The sequence below is a fragment of the Lycorma delicatula genome, chromosome 4, assembly GCF_047948215.1.
Source record: "Lycorma delicatula isolate Av1 chromosome 4, ASM4794821v1, whole genome shotgun sequence".
Lineage (NCBI taxonomy): Eukaryota > Metazoa > Arthropoda > Insecta > Hemiptera > Fulgoridae > Lycorma > Lycorma delicatula.
This window is the reverse complement of record NC_134458.1, coordinates 3,860,957-3,882,475: the sequence shown is the minus strand read 5'-3', so window position 1 is coordinate 3,882,475 and position 21,519 is coordinate 3,860,957. Positions and strand designations below refer to the sequence as shown.

At 27.9% G+C, this 21,519-nt stretch overlaps 1 protein-coding gene across 6 annotated transcripts in view; it reads left to right on the top strand.

Annotated features, from left to right (window-relative positions):
* The window catches only part of dome (cytokine receptor domeless), a 172,591-nt gene extending 151,659 nt beyond the window's left edge, over nt 1-20,932 (top strand). For all 6 annotated transcript variants that reach the window (XM_075362170.1, XM_075362167.1, XM_075362168.1 and 3 more), the window contains 2 exons: nt 2,327-2,470; nt 8,148-20,932. In XM_075362170.1, coding sequence (XP_075218285.1) covers nt 2,327-2,470; nt 8,148-8,660 — 657 coding nt within the window. In that variant the 3' untranslated portion in view covers nt 8,661-20,932. The remainder of the gene's footprint in view (nt 1-2,326; nt 2,471-8,147) is intronic.
* Nucleotides 20,933-21,519: the final 587 nt, after the last annotated feature.

Below are 21,519 nucleotides of genomic sequence, written 5' to 3'. Positions count from 1 at the left end.
ATTTATTAAGTATTAAAATTGCTGAACATTATTTATTTATGATTAAATAAATTTTTAAAAATTACAAAGTGTGGGTGATGTCAGAAAAAAGAATCGTTATTAGGAAATGAAGATTATCAGTATCAAATAAAATAAGATTGTTGGTACTGATGGCAGTGATGACAGTACAGTTGTTGTATGTTCATCATAACAAATTTTAAGGTTAAATTAGTGATAATTTAGGTTTTTTTAAACTTAAGTTTTTATTTTAATAATTGATTACTGTAATTATAGAATTGTATACTAACTGATGATGCAGGATCCTGCAAAAGTTTATTATCAGTGTTAGTTTATTAAGTTAACGTCTTTGTTACTGTGTTTTGGTGGTTAAGTTTTCAGTTAATATATATAAATATATATAAAATTTGTAATACAGAAAAGGTTACTAAGAAAGAACTTAACAATTATACAAGACAAGTTCAGATTGTTGTTGTTATTATTATTATTACATTTTGACCTGAAAATGTTTAAAGTATGGGTCTTCAAACCAAATCATTCACAAGAAAATTGTTGCATAATTTTTTTAGGTTTTTAAACGTACTTTGGTAAATTACCTAAAATAAATAAAATTTATAATGAAAGTTTAAGAAATTTGACCCTTATTTAAACAAAACACACCAAATAAACTTGACAGAAAAGTGTTTTAAACTAAACCAAAAATACTTTGGTGTTGCCAAAAAATTTTAGAAACAATTACCTACTAAAAATAAATGAAAAAAAATATTTCAAACTTAACTTGCATAATGTTGTTTGTCACTGTTAACAATGCTCCACTTGATCTAAAAAAATTTCTTGGATGGTTCTCAATAGTGTTAGGCATGTTTCATATAACTTCAGCGGTGTTGTAAATCCTTATCAATGTGATATTAACTTTTTTCACACTAAATTTATGATTTCCTCACTGATAGCACTCTAATGACATTAGGTCAGGTGACAGTAAAAATCGATTATTGATCCACCAAGTCACTCCCATTATTTAAATTATATCAGATAATTTCTAGCTTCTCAAAAATGTGGAAGGTTCTCTCTATCACATACACAGTTTTTTCTTTTTTTTTTTTTTTTTTTTAAGAAATTGTATACACATTTCCTGAATGGTGTTCATGGTCTAAAAATGTTGTCACCAGTCACCATGTAAGTAAAAGTTTTGTCACTAAACATTAACATGAAATTTACATCGGAAACTAGTTTTTATTGCACTGTGTGGATTCTCTGAAGTTCAATAATTATTGAACTCTCACCAGTAATTAAAACAGAACTTACTTTACGATTTTTACCTTGAAGTCAGTGACAGAAATTTAATCGCAATAAAAAATCTTCAGGTAGTAAATTTCAAGACTTCTGCAAGTAAAAGATAAAGATTTTTTTTTACACAGTATTTTTCATACTTTGCTACATATCATATCATTGTGATGATTTTGTTAGTACTCATAATGACATAACCACAGATTTGTGAACATATTGAATCGCATTGTCATCTTCATCACAGATCAACAAAATAACTAATTTTATTTTATTAATTTGAGATTTTTACTTGTTCTTGGTGTTCAACAGAATATGAAAAAAAGAAAACAGAAGTGTGAGAATCATAAATAATGAGGCAAAGGTTTTGGGATGTGGAATCATCCTCTTAGGAAATCTTTTTTAATATTCACAGTGTGCAGCAAGAGCAAATTCTTTAAACCATGATCATTTTCACTTATTCTTTTTCAGGAAATTGAAAAGGCAATTTTAGACTGATATGCATGCATTGTATTCACATTTCTAAGTTTACAAGATTATTTAAATGCATTATACAGCTATACATTATACAAAATAATTTTTGATTAGTTAAATTTAATTCAGTTGATTATGAAAGCATTTCACAGATTTTTTTTAACGTAGTTTAATTAATTAACTTTAGACAATTCTTAACCCTTCTTTTATTTTGTTTTCATTCTAATTTATTTTGAGTACCAGTATCTCATATTGTTTCTAAAATTTCTCCGCAGCATAAAAAGAGATTTTTCATTTGGTCACTGAAGTTTTGGTTTGTTTGAAGTAAAAGTAAAATTTTATTCATTTACATCAATTTCTCAAAATTAAATTCTCTTCAAATTTTGTTATAGATTTATTTGTTTATCAGTAAATTTAAACAAATTTGCACAAAACCTTTGATTTAATGTATTCTGTAAAATTCATGTGTTTGACCTTATTTTTCATAATTTGACTTATTTGAAATTTATAATCTATTCAGGTGCGTCTTATTAGTAGACTAATAAGAATTTGTTCAAAACCTTTCTTTTAGAAATTACAACTTTTAAAGATGACTGAGAATGATTGTTTTGATGGGGACAGAGATAGTTCTGGTTGTTCTTCAGCTCATGAAAGTGTCTCATCATCTCTTACATCAGGAACTCAGATATCTGACTCTGGTACTGAAGTGGATCAGGTAATTATGTATATTCATTGTTTTTCTGCTGTAGATATCAAAACTTTTATTTAAGATAATTACCTGAAAGCAACATTATCTTTCTGTTTCTGCTTCTAGTCGCAAGAGAGTTTTTCAGTGTGTTTATTTATTAAAATTAAAACTTTAAGAATAAAATCTGTTAATTAAGTTGAATAGACTTAGCTCAAGATTTAGGATTTTATTGTAATTTAAATAAAAATTGTTCAGTTAAATTTCTAGAGTGAAATTTAAAAAATTAATTTTTTTTATAAAAATTAGGGAACTTGTTCTACTGAAACAAGCTATTTGATGTAAATTATTGTTGTATGTTGGTCTTTATAGGCAGGTGAATAACATAATTTTTTATAGCAAGTGCTACTGTGTACTTCATATGTAATTAAATCTCATCTGTAAGTAATTGTTAGATGCATTTTATTTTATTTTTGTCACATTCTATACAAACTTAAGGCAAAAAGGCCTTTGCATCATTAATGACTTTGTTGATTTCTATATATCTTCGTTATCTCAATTTTAGTCCATTCTACTGTCTATATGGGAGTATGTGTAGATGTCACTAACTGTTTTAAAGAACTTGAAGAATGAACTTCTATTAAACATACCCGTTAACAGTTTTCATGATCAAAACCGTGGTGATGTCTGCTAAGTTACTATGATATACTTCTAAATTAGACCCTTCTTGGAAAAAATAGATTTTTTAAATTTTGTCTTTCAGTAAATTTTTTTTTAAATTTACAAATTGAAATGAATTGCAGCAAAAAAACAAAGCAAATAATATTGTATATAACCGTAATCGGAATTTTTTGAAATTTTAAACAATAGTTCCTTCTCCTGTATTATAGAGGACAGTTTTTTGAGATATGCACACTTAAGATAAATTTTAATATGATTTCAGGGGATAAGAATTTAAGCGATTGAGAAACAATTTTTCTACAAAATATTTTTTTGAATTTTTGATCGGATGTTTCATTCCCAATAAATAAGTTTTGGACAAAGAAGTATAAGCTTGTAGACAAATAGATATAAAATTTTACACTTAATAATTTTATTTATTTTTTTTTTTTTTAATTATTAATTTATATTGTCTTTATTGTTATTTATTTTTAATTTTTATTGTCATTAACTGATTCATTGCCAACAAAAATAAAAGAGATTTCACATCGTGCAGCCAAAAATGGATGTAACATTACTTATATTACATTATATGATATTATATTATATTATATTATATTACATGTAACATTACTTATAAAACATACAGTTTTTATCAGTAATCTAGTCCATTCCTTAACTCTAAATAATGTTAATGCAGTAATTAGCTTCTGTGACTACTTTTCAATGTATATTTTATGAAATATAAAACTTTCAGGTGCTATAAGTGTAGTAACTACAGTTAAGTTTATATAATGGGTTTACACTTCATAGTTTAGATCTGTGAATAGAATTATTATTAGATATAAATTATTTTTTTCATCACTAAATATTTTTCATTAAGGATTTGATAATGAAACAGTTACTTGAAACTACAAGCCAAACAGACTAACCCTACCAAAATAATATATGAACTAAAACACAAGTTCTCTCCTCGAGTTAATTCAGTTCTGAAATTTTTCCTGTCATCGAAGCATCTATTCAAATCTATCTCATAACAATGAACTATAAAACCCTCATTAATTTCTTTGGAATTATAAAATAGTGAAAAACAGAAATAGAGAATGTGATGTGTGGAATACGTGTTGCTTTTCCTCGATTTGTTGTTTTTCATGTAGGTTTCAGAAGAAGAGAGTCATTATGTCTTTAATTATGCATTGCTTCAGTAATATAATAAACTGGTTTTGTTGCTTCCTTTGTTTCCTGCATATAATAGGAGCAGTACTGTTCATACCATATGTTTAAAATAGGAGGAAAAATTGCCTACTTTATTCGGAACAATTTCACATGTACAAAAGAGACTGAAGTTTAAATTGTATATTGCATGTCTACACATCCATGATAGAGAACCGATTAAAATAATTTGGCTCTGCATGAGCGGCCTTCATCAATAACTGTTGATTTGTTTTGAAATTTTGTTGGAATTTTATTTATGGTCTCTTTTCTTCAAAACTATTTAAAATTAAAATGTAGTTAAAGCGCATTGTAAGTGATCAGTTCTATGAATATTATTTGTTTACTGTTGTTGCCATGTTGTGTATAAATTTAAAATTATTGTGAACATTATTTTGATTTGACCTTACACGATTATCTGATAAGGTTGTCTGTGCAAAAGCAGAGTCACTTCTGTTGCAGGTCATTTTTTAAGTACATTGAATTATTGAAGCCTGTGTTTTGTTTTTCCAGTAGAAAACTATGCAGTGAAAGCTGTTTGGTTTGTAAACATTTGATGCTCTGTTTTTCTTTGATCTATTGCACTAGTCAGTTATTCTGACTACAGTGAGAACAACAAAGAAATCCTGAACAAAAAATGCTTAAAAAGTCCAAGCAGATCTATTCAATTAGTTACTTGATTTGTATAATACACAAAGGCATCAAAGTAGAAAAACAGTAGGTGGTACTGTATTTTGGTAACCTTGGACAAGCATACTTTGTTGCTTGATATCAAACATCAATCTGTAGCACTTTAGTGATAATCATGTTGTTAAATGTTTTCACAATTTTTGGTATGGCTATCGCAAGAAGTTTACAAACATTAAGTTTTGTGTCGCCTGTGTAAAACTTTTATTGAGGTTCATAAAATGTTGCAATAGACTGAAGATGTTAAGTTTTTAAGTGGTACTTGCTGCTGTGAGTAGAAAGTAGTTTAATGATGGTCCAGAGTTAGGTAATGATTTCCCTTAATTAGGGTATCGGCTGATGATGTCAGTGCGGTGCTCACATGAATAGAGACAATGAAATTTTATTTCAAGTAGCATTTGACCATCTGAAAGATTATAGAAAATTTCTTCATTTCACTCTGTTCTTGTTACAAGATCCTGACAGAAATACTTAGAATGTATCACATTGCAACAGAATTCATTTCATGGTTATGATGCAGGAATAAAAAGACAACTAGCCTACAATCTGTCTGAAACCGTAGAGTTGTACAAATAAGAATAAAATGTTCTGTGAATGAATCAAACCCGCTGATAAAATATGTATATAAGTGCAGTGTTAATGTCTGAGCCGAGTCATCACAGTGAATCAACAAATCTTCATCAGGACTATAAATGATCTGCAGTTTAGATCAAATGTTTACGCCGATGGCGTAAAGTCGTTTTATTCCAATGAATTCAAGGTTATGGTGTTAGCTCATTTCTATCACGCATTATTTCATTGCTGTTTAATCTTAATGTATATATTAGGCTTAGTGTTTTTTTTTATTCTCAACCAATTTCAATGTTGTCAGTTCCTAGAAGTCTATTTCTCTTTGTCTGCCCTGATGTCATTTCTTCAACTTGCGTATTCAGAAATTATTTTTATCAGTCTTGCGTAATTCTTTAGTGGACTGCTCGCTTAAATTATTTTTGTTATGTCTTCGTTCCCGAATTCCACACCGTTTCTCTAATCGTTCTCATACTAACACTAAGGCACTACTCTTGTTGTCAACACACACACACTCTTCTGTCCATTGCTTTGTTCGCTTCCCCTACTTCTCACCACGCCCTGCTTTCTTCATTCTAGTTCGGACTTTCACGTTCTGGGGATCCTGGTCCTCTTGGAGGGCCAGGCTTCGATGTTTTCTTTCTTTCACTTAATGTTAATACTTTCGTCGTCTTCGCACTTATAAACGTTGCGGTATTTCTCTGTTAAAATATTTTCTAATTCTATTCGTCAGTTTTTCGTGATTTCACAATTTTCTATGTTCGTCCAGCCTTGTTTCTTCGTTAAGTTATTCTTCAAATTCTACATTACTTCTCTGTGGAAAGTGCCTCAATCATTACAAGCTGTCAATTCTGTCGACACCGAATTTTCTCCAGCTTCTTATTACAATTTCAGCTAAGCAGAATTTCTTCAAACTCGTTGCTACACATTTCAGACGCCCAGTCTTGCTCAACCTCGAAGCCACATTCTCACCACTGTATTCCTGATACACCACGGCGGACTACGCCCAGGAATTTACTGTTTGTATTCGTTTTACCTTCATTCATGAATTTCTCTCTTACAAATATTTGTGTGCTACAGGCAAGTTCAGTTTTTCATTACTTATTACGTTAAACAGTTATGTTGTCATTAAAATTTGTGGAACATTCAGTTCATCATACCTATGCCTTTCAAGTTTCAATTTCACTTAAGTACAGTCACGACAGGTTACTTACATAAGGTTGTCATTGTTCAGTTGCAACCTATTTTACATGCTCAATTAATTTCAATGCGATTATATTGTAATTAACTCTTTATTTTTGTTTAATTATCACAATTTGATTATTGTTATTAACTCTTTTTGTACTAGAATATCATTGTGGCCTTTTTTCTACACTAAACTAGAATTACATGTATTAATTTAACGTTAAGTTTGTTGATGTTCTTAATTCAGAAAAGGCCAGTGCCAATTAAGATTTATTGTAATTCGTTTATCTAAGTTAATGACATCTGTTCATTGCTATTTGTCACATTATAGTATATGTCAGTAGTACAACTGTTTGCCAGATACATTTTTCTATTGATATTATGTTTTTCTAAATTTACAATTAAAATTAAGGTGTTTCATGTTCTCTTGTTTTTCAGGCTTTGTCAAAAATGTATATTGTCAAAATCTGTATTTAAAAGTGTATATTCATGTATTTTTTTTCATTTAACATTATTTTTCAGTTGCTGATTTCAGTTGATATTCTTATGTATCATCAAATTATGTTATTTTCATAATTTTCTTTTTAGTTTTAAGGTTATGATTTTTAACATAAGTTCATTTGTTCTTTCTCATTAAAATCATTAAAATTTCTTTTGGCAAATACGAGCTGTGTTTTTTGTTAACTTTATCCAACATCAAATGTTAAAACTCCTGGTGAAATTGCTTTCAAAACAAGTTTCATAAAATTTTGTTGTCTGGTAGCAATATGCCTTCTCTAAATTAAAGGTGAGAAGAGAAAAGCTGGAACCATGAAAAAAACTCATAATTACTTCACTATGGTGATATATCAACATACATTTTCTTGTGTGATGGTGTTAATGAATTTATGAAAAAACAAATTGCTGCTTCGTCACCCAATGTACACTCCTGATCTTATCTTTACAAATTTTTTTATTCAAAATTTACAGGAAATGTTTTTTGACAATGTAAGTGATAAAAAAATATTTGCAAATATAGTTATCAACTATCTTAAAAATTATTTTCATAATTTTAAAAGCTATTTGTTTGATATCTAACCATTTTAATTTATTACATTTTGTCACACTGTTTAACAAATGCAAAAATATTTTGAAAGGATCCTGTACATTAACAAATATTTTGAATCATTTCAGTATATTTTAGAAAGGGATTATGAAGCAGTTGGTTTAGTTTATAATTTTGCTAGATTTTACTTAGACGAAGTTCATATTGGATTTTAAATTCATTTTCATTTTTTTTATCATTGGTATTTCTTTCTTTTGTTTATGGTGATAATCAAAATTAGAACTAAAGTAATTTTTTTGCCATGTGTATTAGATCACTTGAAAGTTTAAATTTGGTTTGTTTGTTTTTTAGTCTCCTGATGGCTGTGCATTTCCTAAGTTGGAATCATCCCCACCACCTATGTTACAAGAACGAAATTTTTCATCAACTTACGATGGAACTAGAGTGCCCGATCCGTATGTGACTATGCCTTCTGGATCTGAAGTTTCTCCTAGTTCCACTGAATCTGACTCTACCTACTCCACATTTCTTAATAGAGGAATAGGATATTGCAAAGTGGGCAATCCCCCTTCTTTACCACAGGGCTATGTCAGTATCAGTCAGCCCTCAAATATATCAACCCCTACACTGGCATCAGACCACGGGTATGTTTTGCATCCAGCGGCCTGGTCAGAGAACAAAGACTCTGTGACTCCTGTGACCACTACACTGTTAGCTCCTGCCTCCAAAGGGTATGTTGTTGCTGGATCTCTATCAGAGGCTCAGACTCACACTAAACATCCCAGTACATCATACTGTAGGCTGGGAACAGTATCTGATTATGTAACACTTCCATCGACCAGTAAAGATCCTTGTGACTTGTAAAAGGATTAGACACTAGTCCATTTGGTCTATTGTTTATTTTTATCTGTGTTACTGTGGTGCTGAAAATTAACCAGCTGTAATGTTTCTCTTAAACAAAATGTACACACCCATACACACATATATATATATAAAATGTTTATAATGTAGATGAAATTAGTGTATTAATGTAATCATATGATATTTTAATTTGTGTTGTTAATTTTACCGTATGTGTTATTTTATTAATATTGTTATATAGTAAATGAGCTTATACAGTAGCGTAAATGTTATTTGTACATAAGTCTGTTACATAGCCTTAAGTATGGTAAAACTCATTTCAAATGTATATACTGGTAATATATCTAGGATTTTTAATCAGTCAAAGTGTAATCTACCGATTGAGTATCTCTCAGAGACTGATGCATTTGTTCAAAGTCCATGCATAGCATTAAATTGTTCACAGAACGATAGTATCATATGCTGTTTAAGAGCTGCTCTTATCATCTGATGTATAAAAATTTACATTAACTCATAGACTATTTTCGTGAATATTGTAGATCTGTTTTTCACAAAGAATTAAGAGTAGAATGTAGAATGCATGTCTTACCAGGGTACAGCATGTTCAGCTGTAATACACATTACTTGTAATTAAATTAAAATTCAAAGTAGTTAACAGGTATAGATTATTTTATAAGAGAAGCATGAACGAAAACAATAAATATCTTTTTTGTTAGTAAAATTCTTCAGTTTTGCATTACGAATACATTTAATTAACATCTGATGTGACCATCTTCGTGACTCACTGACTATTTAATGCAGTAGTTTAATGACTTATTAAAGCTTACTGAAGAAGTGTTTGTTGTGAAAAATAGAATGAATATTTCCTCTGAAATCCCTGTTACTGTCATTCATAAATTTGTATTTTGTCAAAACACAATTTCTTTATACTTAACAGTATGTATTTATAAAAATGCAAATTGAAGATCTGTGTTTAAAAAGGAAAGTAAAATTGTTAAAATTTTTTTCAACTTTTTGTTGAAAATATTAACAAAAGATACATTCACATCAAAACTTACCAGAATAACAAATTTGATGCAAAATGGGTTTTACTGGACCTATCAGGATCATAGAAGAAACTTACTCATAAGTGATCACAATAATTATAAAAGTAAATAAGTACTTTATTACATAAATACGGTCAGACATTTTTACTTGTATTTCATGTTGTTGTCTTATAATGTGTTATGTCTTTTAACCACATGGATGGTTGTTTCTTTTTATATAGATTATAAAAAATAGTTAACAAAATTTTTTTAAGTACTTGTGGAATATTAAAACCACAAATTCAAAAGTAAACTGTATGTTGCTATTTTATTTTTATTATTCTTTCCTTTTAAAAATAATTAACTGAACAAATTTTAGATATTAAAAAATAATAATAATTAGTTCCAGTGTGTTGATATTTATTCATTAAGATAAAGCATTTTTATGTGTGCTTTTCTTGTATTATTAAGGAATAGTTAAAACATTTTAATAAAAATTAGGAATATTTATTTTAGTAATCAGATAAATTTTTCAATAGTTGCCATTCATAGGTCAATAAGTGATTATGAGAATTAAGAAAAAATTAAGTTTTGTTTGTAATTATTTTTTTACCATATTATTAAAAGGTAGAATTCTCAATCATAAAAACAAAAATAAGAACTCATTTAAATTGCTGTAAATTTTATATAATTTTAGTTATGGAAATTAAATAAAATTATTTTTATTGAATAATTGAATAAAACTAATAGGTAAAAAAAAAAATGTATATCTTCATACATTAAATCACTTTTGTGAGACTATTTTCAGTGACTTTTACAACTATTTTTCACTTTGGCATCAGCTGATGTACTACTAACAGTTCTTTTATGATTAGGTAGACATAAGATATGGTAAAGAAATATGTTGAAATTAAATTGTAATGTTTGTTCATTTAGTATATTATATGTTTATATATTTCTGAATGTACAAGCGTAAAATCTGATCATATTTTGTGTTTGTATAGAATATCAAGGTTGTTAACGATGTGGTTGGCAGAAATTGATTTGATGTCAATATAGAGTGCTTTTATATCTTCATTATTTCTCTGAATTTGTGTCATGTTAGTCAAATGTAAACTTTTGTTGCTGATAAAGCAAGTCGGTTTTCTATTTCAGGAAAACTGATTTTGTAGCTGTTGCATTGTATATGTAATGGTTTCTTTATTGCTTATTGTTTTGAAAACAACATTGAATATAGGTTTACTTAAATATTTAAGCTGCTATCGCCAAATTGTTGTTTATGTAGCATGATGTATTTTTTATTTTATTTATCATTGTGCTTATTTGTATTTATTTTGTATAATAGTGAATAAATGAGAATGCTGCTGCATCAATTTGTGTGCGATAGGTATTTTATAGCATTGACTTCTATGATATTCAGGAGGCATGGTTATGTTAGGCAGTCTGTGAATTATAGTTCTAAAATCTGATATTTTATGTGGGATTGCAATTTTTTTGGAATGTTGTGACTTAATTTATCCATCATTTTTAGTTTTCTGTATATTTTTAAAATTTGCTTTGTCGGTTGCTTTTTCTGATTTTGAGTCAGGAAAATTAATTTACTTGCTTATTCAGCTGTAAATTAGTCAACCGACAAAAATAGTGTGCACAAATGAATGTAAGCGTACACTTTTTCACTTCCCCCATGACAAAATAAATAAGAATAAAAATAGAAACAAAGATAAGAAGAAGAAAAAGAACAAAATTTATAACATACTACCTATATAGAAAGAAAAAATAATTCACAAATTTACAAAAGCTGGTTGGTTACAATTTAACCCAAAACAAAAAACAGAGAATCACATATAAAAACTAATGCTGATGGAATTTATAAATTGAATTTCTCTGATCACACACTGTTTCTTGGATACAAATCACAAACCTACTTACATTGACAGTTACCTTGTTTTTTTTACACATACGCAAAAAAGGACCTTCTCAACATTCTCAAATTTTATGAAATATAGTAATGTACAATAACCCACAATAAACAGACAATTCAAACAAATAAAACACTTTTTGACAGCATTAAATGCGAGCCTTCAACACTAAAGAAAACCAGCAATAAAAGGTGTTGCCAGAGTGAGTAATAGTGGCACTGGTCAATGAAGATGGCCACAAAAATGAATAAAAGCAATATGATACCAAGTTTTTAGAACATACAAAGTTTTTCTTTTTTTATTAAAAATGAATAATTTTACTTAATTAACTAATAGAATTTGACATAATTATGTTCCCTCTGAAATAAATTATGCAATTACTAGAATTAATTGCATTACTTAAAGGTATATTATTGAATGAATTCATTATGATATATTTATGAATTTTTTATTAATACACCAAAACCAGCTGGTGAGGCGAGTTGTCGCCACACCACATAAAGCAGTTGAGTTTCTGAATTCAACTGGGCTTAAGGTTGTAAGGCAGTATATTCTAATTAAAAAGTAGTTAATAAAAAAACTCAGTTTGAGAATTTGTTTTTTTGCTTAAATTGGACTCTGGAAAGATGGTAACTGATTGATCACAAACTTACCACTATGAGTCAATTTACCCTTTCCATATCTTTCATAGGCACCATAGGAATTGTGTCTGCTACCACCCTGGTTGCATTTATGGTGTTGTGCTGGCATCTTGTAGTAGCCAGCAGAGTAGCTGCTTTATTGGGGTTCAGTAAGGTGGCAATAATAAATAAAACATTTTGTCAGTAGGACTGTTCAGGGAATCTGTAGTTTGTTGTAAAGAATAGCAAAATAAGCCAAAATATTGGCTTATTTACCCAAGTACTTGTTGGGTAAGGGTACCTATTGAACACTTCCTAATATTTTAATAGACAAACTAAACCTTACTGGTAAATAAATGCCTTTTGTTTACAACTAACATAAACATTTTTTAATCAAAATAATTTGTTAAATTTGTTTTGCTTTCAATTAGTAATCATATTTGCTTTCAATTAGTAATAGTGTTGTTTATATTAGTAATCTTGCTTAGAGCAGAAAATTATTATCTTTTTATAAACTTATTAAATTTTGTTTCCAAATTTTCCTTTCTGTGATCACTTACAGGAGTGTTTTACAGCATCATTGAAATTCAGTAATTTTTGCTTAGAAAATTTAAAAAACTTTAAGCTTTTAGAATCTTTCCCAACAGATCAGTTTATTGAAAGCATCTAAACATCAAAAGAAAAAAATTACCATATAAAACGCAAACTGCATTCTCAGTTGTCTAGTGTTCAGTTGGTAAAAAAGTAAAAATTAACATTCAGGTCATTAAAATGGTATAAAAATAACCGCTAACATGTTTATTAGAAATTGCTCCCTATGCTTGCAGTGAAATAAACATTTTTTTTTAAATTATTAGGCCGTAGTGATGATCTTATTATACGACCACATCCTGGAGAAGTAAGAGTGCAGTCATCTTAAGAAAAACACCATCATATAACCATAATTACTTAAGTATTTTAAATGATTTCATGGTTTTCTAATTAATTATTTAACCAGTCAGACTGAACCCTTTGTAATCTTTGGTATCTTATTGGTATTTTGAAAGTGAATTAAAAAATGTTATGATTATGTTTAAAATTATATAAGGAAAGTGTTCTATAGCAATTCCAATCCTTTAATGAGAATAAAGTAAGGAGAGTTATACTTCAGTTACCAAGGTTATGAGAAATGCCTCTTGGAACTTGTTCATTTAATTTACTCATGGTATTATAACAATATTTTTTTTTTATAATCAGCTTGGCAAATTTTTTTAATCAACCTGGTACATATTAAAAACAACAAAGTAATAAGAAATATTACTAAAAAAAAAATAAGGTAATGCTGTTAAAAAACAATTTTAAAATACAGGTCTTTTAGCAAAAGATTTTACTTATCTCAGTTGTGGTTGCATCCCATCAATATTTTACTGCTCGATGATTTTTAAGGTAAACATGAAAATAGGTATAGGTATAGAGTTAATAAATTGGAAAGATTTTCAATCTAGCTCATTAAATATATTTCTATACCTTACAAACAAAGAATATAATTAAAGATCTCTAGACCAAACATTTTATAGAAGAAAGTTGATCAATCTATTTGCCAGTTTAAATTAAAATGGCTATTTCTTTATAGATCAACTCATTAAAATATAAATTATATCAATACAGATTAATATTACTTTTAAGAGAATTAAAAAATTGTTTGTATATCTTAATTCATAATACAATGATATAAGTATTTCAATTTTTATAACTGGATGATTTAAATTCGTGACATATTCTTCGGCCTTGTGTGGATCCCACACCTCCTTCCCTATACAATGATTATCAGCTTCTCTATCCTGTTTGTTTAAAAAAGGAAAAGTTAATTAATAATCAGTACATTAATAATCAGTTGTATGTTTTCTATTAAACAAATAATACTGCTTCTCTGTTAATATAATACCAAAGACAAGATACTGAGGGCTTTGGAAAATAAGGTCTACAAGAGACCTTACTGCTAATATTGTCCATATCTCTGATATTCTTTTTGTCATTTACTGAATCACCCCCAAAATATCAGTACTGGTCAGGATTATGATTTCAGCATTTGTTCACTGCCTTTTTTGTCAGTATGTTAACATGTGCTTTCACATCCACTATCAGCAGCAGAATGACATGTGACACTGCATGAAGATTCTCACATGAATGATTGAAGATTGCACATGAGATAATGCAAATCACCTGCATTTTAGCCACACTACATGCAATTCACTTTCCTTTGCTATAAATGTTGCTACACAGAAGTAAATACATTACCTATCAGCCCATTCTTTGAGATACCAGCTGATAACCTTAGCAGTGCATGGCACTTTATAAAATGTATGACTAGCTAGAATTGCATCGCTACAGTAGTAAACCTACATAGGAAATTATTTATTCACATAATACTCTAAGGAATACAACCGATTGTTTAACAAATTTATTTATTTACATAAATATAAATATTTTTCCCTCTACAGCATAACAATACCTTTATATTTTCCAGATAATTATAATTATTAGTGCTTTGGTTAAGCCCTTAATGACACCTGTAGATATTGCTTTCACAGTGTGGCATATTTTTTCCATTCTTTGAACTGACTGTAAACATATTAATCTACAATCCATTATCATGAACCTTATTCCCTTAAATTTGGAAGAATTTCAGTTATGTTTTTATTATCTGATATGACTTAATTTTATTGATCAAAATTGCGCGTTATTTTATGAGGTACTTTTACCTATCTTTTATAAAATAGTCACTGCTGTGTCAATTAGTAGTTTATGTATACTTTGTACAAATTATTACTGTATTATATTTGGGCTGTTAAAATGTATAATGTGAACATTAGTATTTTAATTACATATTTTTTATGGACCACCATAGCACATTTAAACATTTTTAATCATTGGTCAGTTACTTTTTTGCTTTAATCGCACCCCCGTTTCAGCAATAGCTTGTATAATACTTATAATTTATTCTACGGATCAATGTTTTTTTGTTAAACATATCTATATCCATTCGATATTCATAGAGTTGAAAGATGGTCTGTACATTTTATTGGGAAATGTTATTGTGCTGTTACCAGTAATTATGAGAAAACTATTTAGTTTTTTTGTTTTTTTTTTTTCATTTAATTCTGTGAGGTGTTAATAGTATTTTTGTAGTAATGTTTGTGCCTTAAATGTTGGATTATTATAGTGTGCACTATATATATATGCATGCACTTCTAAATGAATGCATGTGTGTGCAGTTGGAAGCTATTGATTTAACATTTTCTGTTGAACAATAAATATTGAAGTTGTCGTTGAGAACAATCATTTATTTAGGGTATTGTACTGAGCAGCGAAAATTATTAAACTTAATCTAAATTTTTTAAGTTTTTAAGAATTATAAAACTGATTTGATATAAATGGAAAACACTAGGCCATAAATAATCTGTTTTAAATTGTAACTGTTTAGAATAAGCCTAAAACAAATTAATCTCTTTGTTCATGTACAGAACCAATTTTTAATATATTCCAGTAAACATTTGTACTATTTTTTGTCATTATATTTTTGTAACTGGAATTATTGTCTGACCATTGTTTGTCACAAAATTTATTTTCAGTTATAATTAAGTGTCAAAGCATACTGTTGTTGTTTATGAGATAAATGTCTAAAGGTCAGTTGTTAGTTTAGTATTGACAGAATAATTTATATCAGCCATCTTTGTATAGTTTGTTATTCTGTACAAATAGACATGTGATACAAAATTTTTAATTTTCACCTCACTTACTGGATGCTCTGTTAATGTTATTTTTACAGTTACTAATTATTATTTCATTTTAGATCAACAGAGTTATCAGAAAGTACATTGTACACTATGCGATAAATCACATATAAGTAGAAATTATTTGATGTTAATATTAGTCTAGTCTTCAGTGAGCATATTTATATAAATAAACCGCCTCTGTTATATTTTTGTACACACATGCATACATATAATTAATGATATTGTTTAAAAGTAACATGTATTTGTAATACAATAAGGTATCGTTATTAATTGGTCGATTTACTTTTTTAATCGTTATCTTACTGCATTGAGGGTAGTTCACTGCTTTTCAGGGTATTTGAAATAATGTTTAAATTTCCTAATTTTATATTCTTTGACCGGTGGTCTTCCTCTATTACTTTTTTAAGCGAGAATTTAATATGAATGTGTTCATCATTGATTAAAGTGTTATTCCGTAGAAAATTTTCTAGCTCCCTGATAGACATAATTTAGTAAAAATCAGCTATGAAGTTTTTTCAGGAGAAAAAAGATAACTTGTTAAAATAGTGAGTCAAATGTTGCAAGTATACTGTTGAATTTTTTATAGGTCGTATTTACATGAAGCCATGCAAGTCTGAATAATGAATATAAGAATTCTCTGTAGTGTAATTATATTTTCTTAATATAAATTCAGTGGCTGTAATACTGAGTTTTAATCCTGAAAAATAAGTAACTTGTTAACAGAATCATAATTATAACAATTGTACAGTTTGTTGTAAGTATAATTTTTTAAGAGATCAAGTGTTTTTTGTTTTTTTTTTCATAATCGGATTAAATGTACTTATACTTTTAAGGTTATTGTAATTCATTGTACCTGTTTTAGCCAGTAGAATTTGGTTTTAACACTTTTTAATTTGATGTAAATTTTGAAGCATTACTTTTAACTCACTGTGGTAATCTTCTGCTTTAGTGTCCATGTAATACTCATTTTGTTTACAGTCCATCTGCAGAAAATTAAATTTAAGACATTTTTATTTTATTCATAAGTACTATACATACAGTGAAATTTCCATTAAGCAACTAACCGCTTTTCCAAACAGAGTATGCGGGTTATACAGAAGGATTTCCTTTAAGGCTCTGAAAAATATTTTCAGTGGACTCTTTCTCAAAAACATTCTCTTGAAGTTTTTCTCTGCAATTGTTTTTATTACAAAGTAAGATAAATTTTAAAGATAGGTCGTTTGAAGATATTAAAAACAAATAAAATTAATAATGTTTAATTTTTTAAATACTACTAAAGAGTAAAATTTTGTAATACAGAAAATAAATATGTTCAAGAATAATAGAATATAATGTTATAAAGAAAAAAATGACATTAAACACTTCAATTTCTTTTACCTCGAATCTAAAAAAATTTTATTTGTCAAGTAAATAAATCATCTTACTCGCCTTCATCATGACGTTTGGCTTTAGTTTTTTAACCTTTAAATAGTAACAAGAAATTCCATGTACTCATCAGTAACAATAAGCTTCCAGACATACATAAATACCATTTCTACTACCTTTAATGTTACTTTTCAGTAATTGCATTTGTTCTTTACAGCTACATAAAGTAAAAAGGTGATTTTGAAGAAAAAATTAAATTTTTATTAAACTAATGCAATATTATATAAAATTAATAAACCAAATTAAAAAAAAATGCCAAAGTCGGTTATTTATTTTGAATCTGTCTCAATGAAAAAGATAAGATGAAATGTTTTATGGATATCAGTTACCTAAATTAACATTTCAAAAATAAACAAGACTTTTATGTATACTAGAATACTAAAACTAAACTATTACTCTGAATGTGTTTGTCGCTACCATTTCCCCTTGGTTAGCATTGTTGTGCTGGTAGTAAAACGTTTTTGGGTGTCTTTTTTTGAATAATTACAAAATCTAATGAATTACAGGATCTAGAAGAATGTCTTAGCTTTTTAAATACTTTCCTGATCTTTTTTATTGTAATTTGTTGCTATTTCAGTTCCTATCTGCTGACTTAGCTCTATAGTTTCAATCTTTAATACACTCTGATTTCTTGATCTATCTCCTCTTTAGAAATCCTTAATATTCAGTCAGAACTAAAGATAGCACATCATGAACATATTAAAGTCAACCCGCATGACCAAATCATTGATGAATTCTTTCAAAACTACATAACACAGTTCAAACTATGAAATAATTGATGTGTAAATTTTAATGAACTACCTTATAGCAAAAATAAGATAGCTCGACTAACAGATGATGTATTAGGTCAAAATTAAACACCATTTAAAGACTTATTTCTGCAGTTATGTAAGTTTCATGCTGAAAGCATATACTAAAAAATGACATTAAAAATAACATGCAGTCACTATGTAAAATAATTTACTGCTGATTCTCTGGATCTAAAAGCAGCAGGAACTTGATGAATAATAGTGTAATTATATGATCTAATTTCCCTTAGTAAGCTGTTGATCATTTTGCTTTTTATAAGGTGGTAGAGTTTAACAGTTACAAACAACCAACCTTTCTTATTTGTGCTGTGCACTGTATTTTTATCTTAACATAAGAAAAATCAGCTTTTTAAACAAAATTTTGGTCCAAATAGAATAGTTTAATTATTATAAAATAGTATAATATTACAATGAAATACTGAAGTATTTCAGTAGTTATCTTAGTAGAGATTAGATGGTCCCAATCTGGCTAAGGAGTAGTCATTTGTTGACATAATAATACAATTGTTAGTTTAAAAATATATTAACATAGGAGTAACTATTAGGAAAGTTGTTGCCATGAGAGATTTCACTGTGTGTGTGATCATATATATATATATATATATATATATATATATATATATATATATATATATATATATATATATATATAAATATATATTTATATATACACAAACTGTAAAAGTCTGAATTTTAGAAAAATATAAACTTCTTTTTTATTTCAGGGTGTATTACTACTCAAGTTTTAAAAAAAATTAGAAAAAATTCAGACAAGTCAGAATTAGTAAAATTTGAAGTAGAAGGTCTTTCTTTCACTTTATTATAATTTGCAGTTTCTTGTGAAAGCAACTTATCCAGAAATCCGTTAAAACTCCTTTCTTTTATTTTATTTCTACCTTAAGAAAATATACGCAAATATTAGTCTTGTCTTCAACTACTAGGGTGATTAAAATTATACATTTAATTATAAAATTCCAACTTGTTCCTGGCAAGTCACTTTTAATATTTTTTTTTTGTATTATGAATTAAAATTTTAATATATATTTAATTGTAATCAGATACATTATTACAGATGGGATGTTGAAAATTCATTTCATCAATTTCAAGTGAATCAAATTTCTTTACAACAGTTTATAACATTTTAACAGTGATGATGAGAAAGCATCAAATGCGTAATGAGTTCAGACATCATCAAGTAAAACTCTGAAACTAAAAAAGAAGTGTATTATTTGATACTAAAGATTGTAGGATTTATAGGAGTCATCAAAATTTGTGCTTTTGCACTATGTCATCTAGTTAGTTGATAGCATATTTATGTATTTTTAACATTATGATCATTTTTATATTTACTTTAAGTTTAGTGATAAAATGGTAATATATTAGGGAAAATAAGTAATTTATAATAATAATAATAATAATACTCTCTTATGTTTAAAGAATGTATGTATGGTGTTATTACAAACTGGTATTTTACAATTATTTATTTATTAATTTTACCTAAATGTTAAATTATTATGTACCAGAAAAATTTAATTGTGATATGTACAGTAAAATCTCCTTATTTACATACACATCTGGTCTATAATTATCATTAATAATGCAGATAATATTATCCATATATCACATTGTTACATGATTAATAATATTAAAAATAAAGATTGATACAATAGTTTTAAGTTCAAATTAAGTTAGAGAATTTTTTTTCTTATTTTGCCTTAATGATAAAATACGTCACCTATATATCAATCCTATACACACTTTTACACTAAATGCTTTACAGTAGAGAAACTTTTTTTTTGTCTTCAGTCATTTGACTGGTTTGATGTGCAGCTCTCCAAGATTCCCTATCTAGTGCTAGTCGTTTCATTTTGGCATACCCCCTACATCCTACATCCCTGACAATTTGTTTTACATATTCCAAACGTGGCCTGCCTACACAATTTTTTCCTTCTACCTGTCCTTCCAATATTAAAGCGACTATTCCAGGATGCCTTAGTATGTGGCCTATAAGTCTGTCTCTTCTTTTAACTATATAGTAGAGAAATATAACAATATATTCTTTCTCTTCAGTCATTTGACTGGTTTGATGCAGCGCTCCAAGATTCTCTATCTAGTGCTAGTCGTTTCATTTCAGTATACCCTCTACATCCTACATCCCTAACAATTTGTTTTACATATTCCAAACGTGGCCTGCCTACACAATTTTTTCCTTCTACCTGTCCTTCCAATATTAAAGCGACTATTACAGGATGCCTTAGTATGTGGCCTATAAGTCTGTCTCTTCTTTTAACTATATAGTAGAGAAATATAACAATATATTCTTTGTTCATTTTCATGTGTATTGTGTTTCGGTTCATGAGGCTTGGTGTTCAAAAAAAGAGACTACAGTAAATTTGTTTTAGCTAGAAAAGATACCGTAGGGAGGAATGACCTTTATTTTTTGTTATTGTAATATCTTCATTTTTGTTTGTTTTGTTAAATGAGTAGAAAAAAATTAATTTAACTGCACATTGGTTAGTCATATTAATGTCAAACTGCTTATTTTTACTGAGAACATACCAACTAATGACAGTGTAGAATGAAGTTTGAATTTTTTAATGTATTGTAGGTGTTGCACATAACATATATATATATATATATATATGTGTGTTTTCCTCTTCAATATTTACTGTTTTTTTTTTTTTTTTTTTTAGGAAATTAACTCATCCCTTGAATAAGGAGGTTTTGTTGTATTTTGTCATTGGTTTAAAGTTAACAAGTCATCCATTAAATTTTATGCTAGGATAAGTGTGTATGTATGTATGTAAATTCAATAGTTTTGGTTTTATATATGTATGTAGTGTCGTCAGCAAGTATTTTTTATTGAACAGATGAAATGTCAATATATATTTATTTATTTGTATGGATTAGCCTACTGAATTTCCTACTGGATTAATCCATGAATGTCCTGTTGTGAATTAAATGAGCAGGTTCAAAGTACTGCTGTCATGACCACAACATGCTTAAAAAATCATTTTGACCATTTTGTGCTCAATGCTAAAATTGAGATTGGTGATGAATTTAATGTTTTTTGTTTTTTTTTTTTAATTTTTAGCCACCAATTTCTAAAACAATTTTCTGTTTTATAAATTTTTTATATATAATTAATATTATTGAAATACAAACTCAGTTTTGATGTTTTTAATCTACTACGAAGAACATTGATAGTCATTTTTGTTCAGTGATTTTATTTTATTTATATGTGGCATATTATAGTGTTAAATGAATTTAGTTTAAATGCAGAAAATT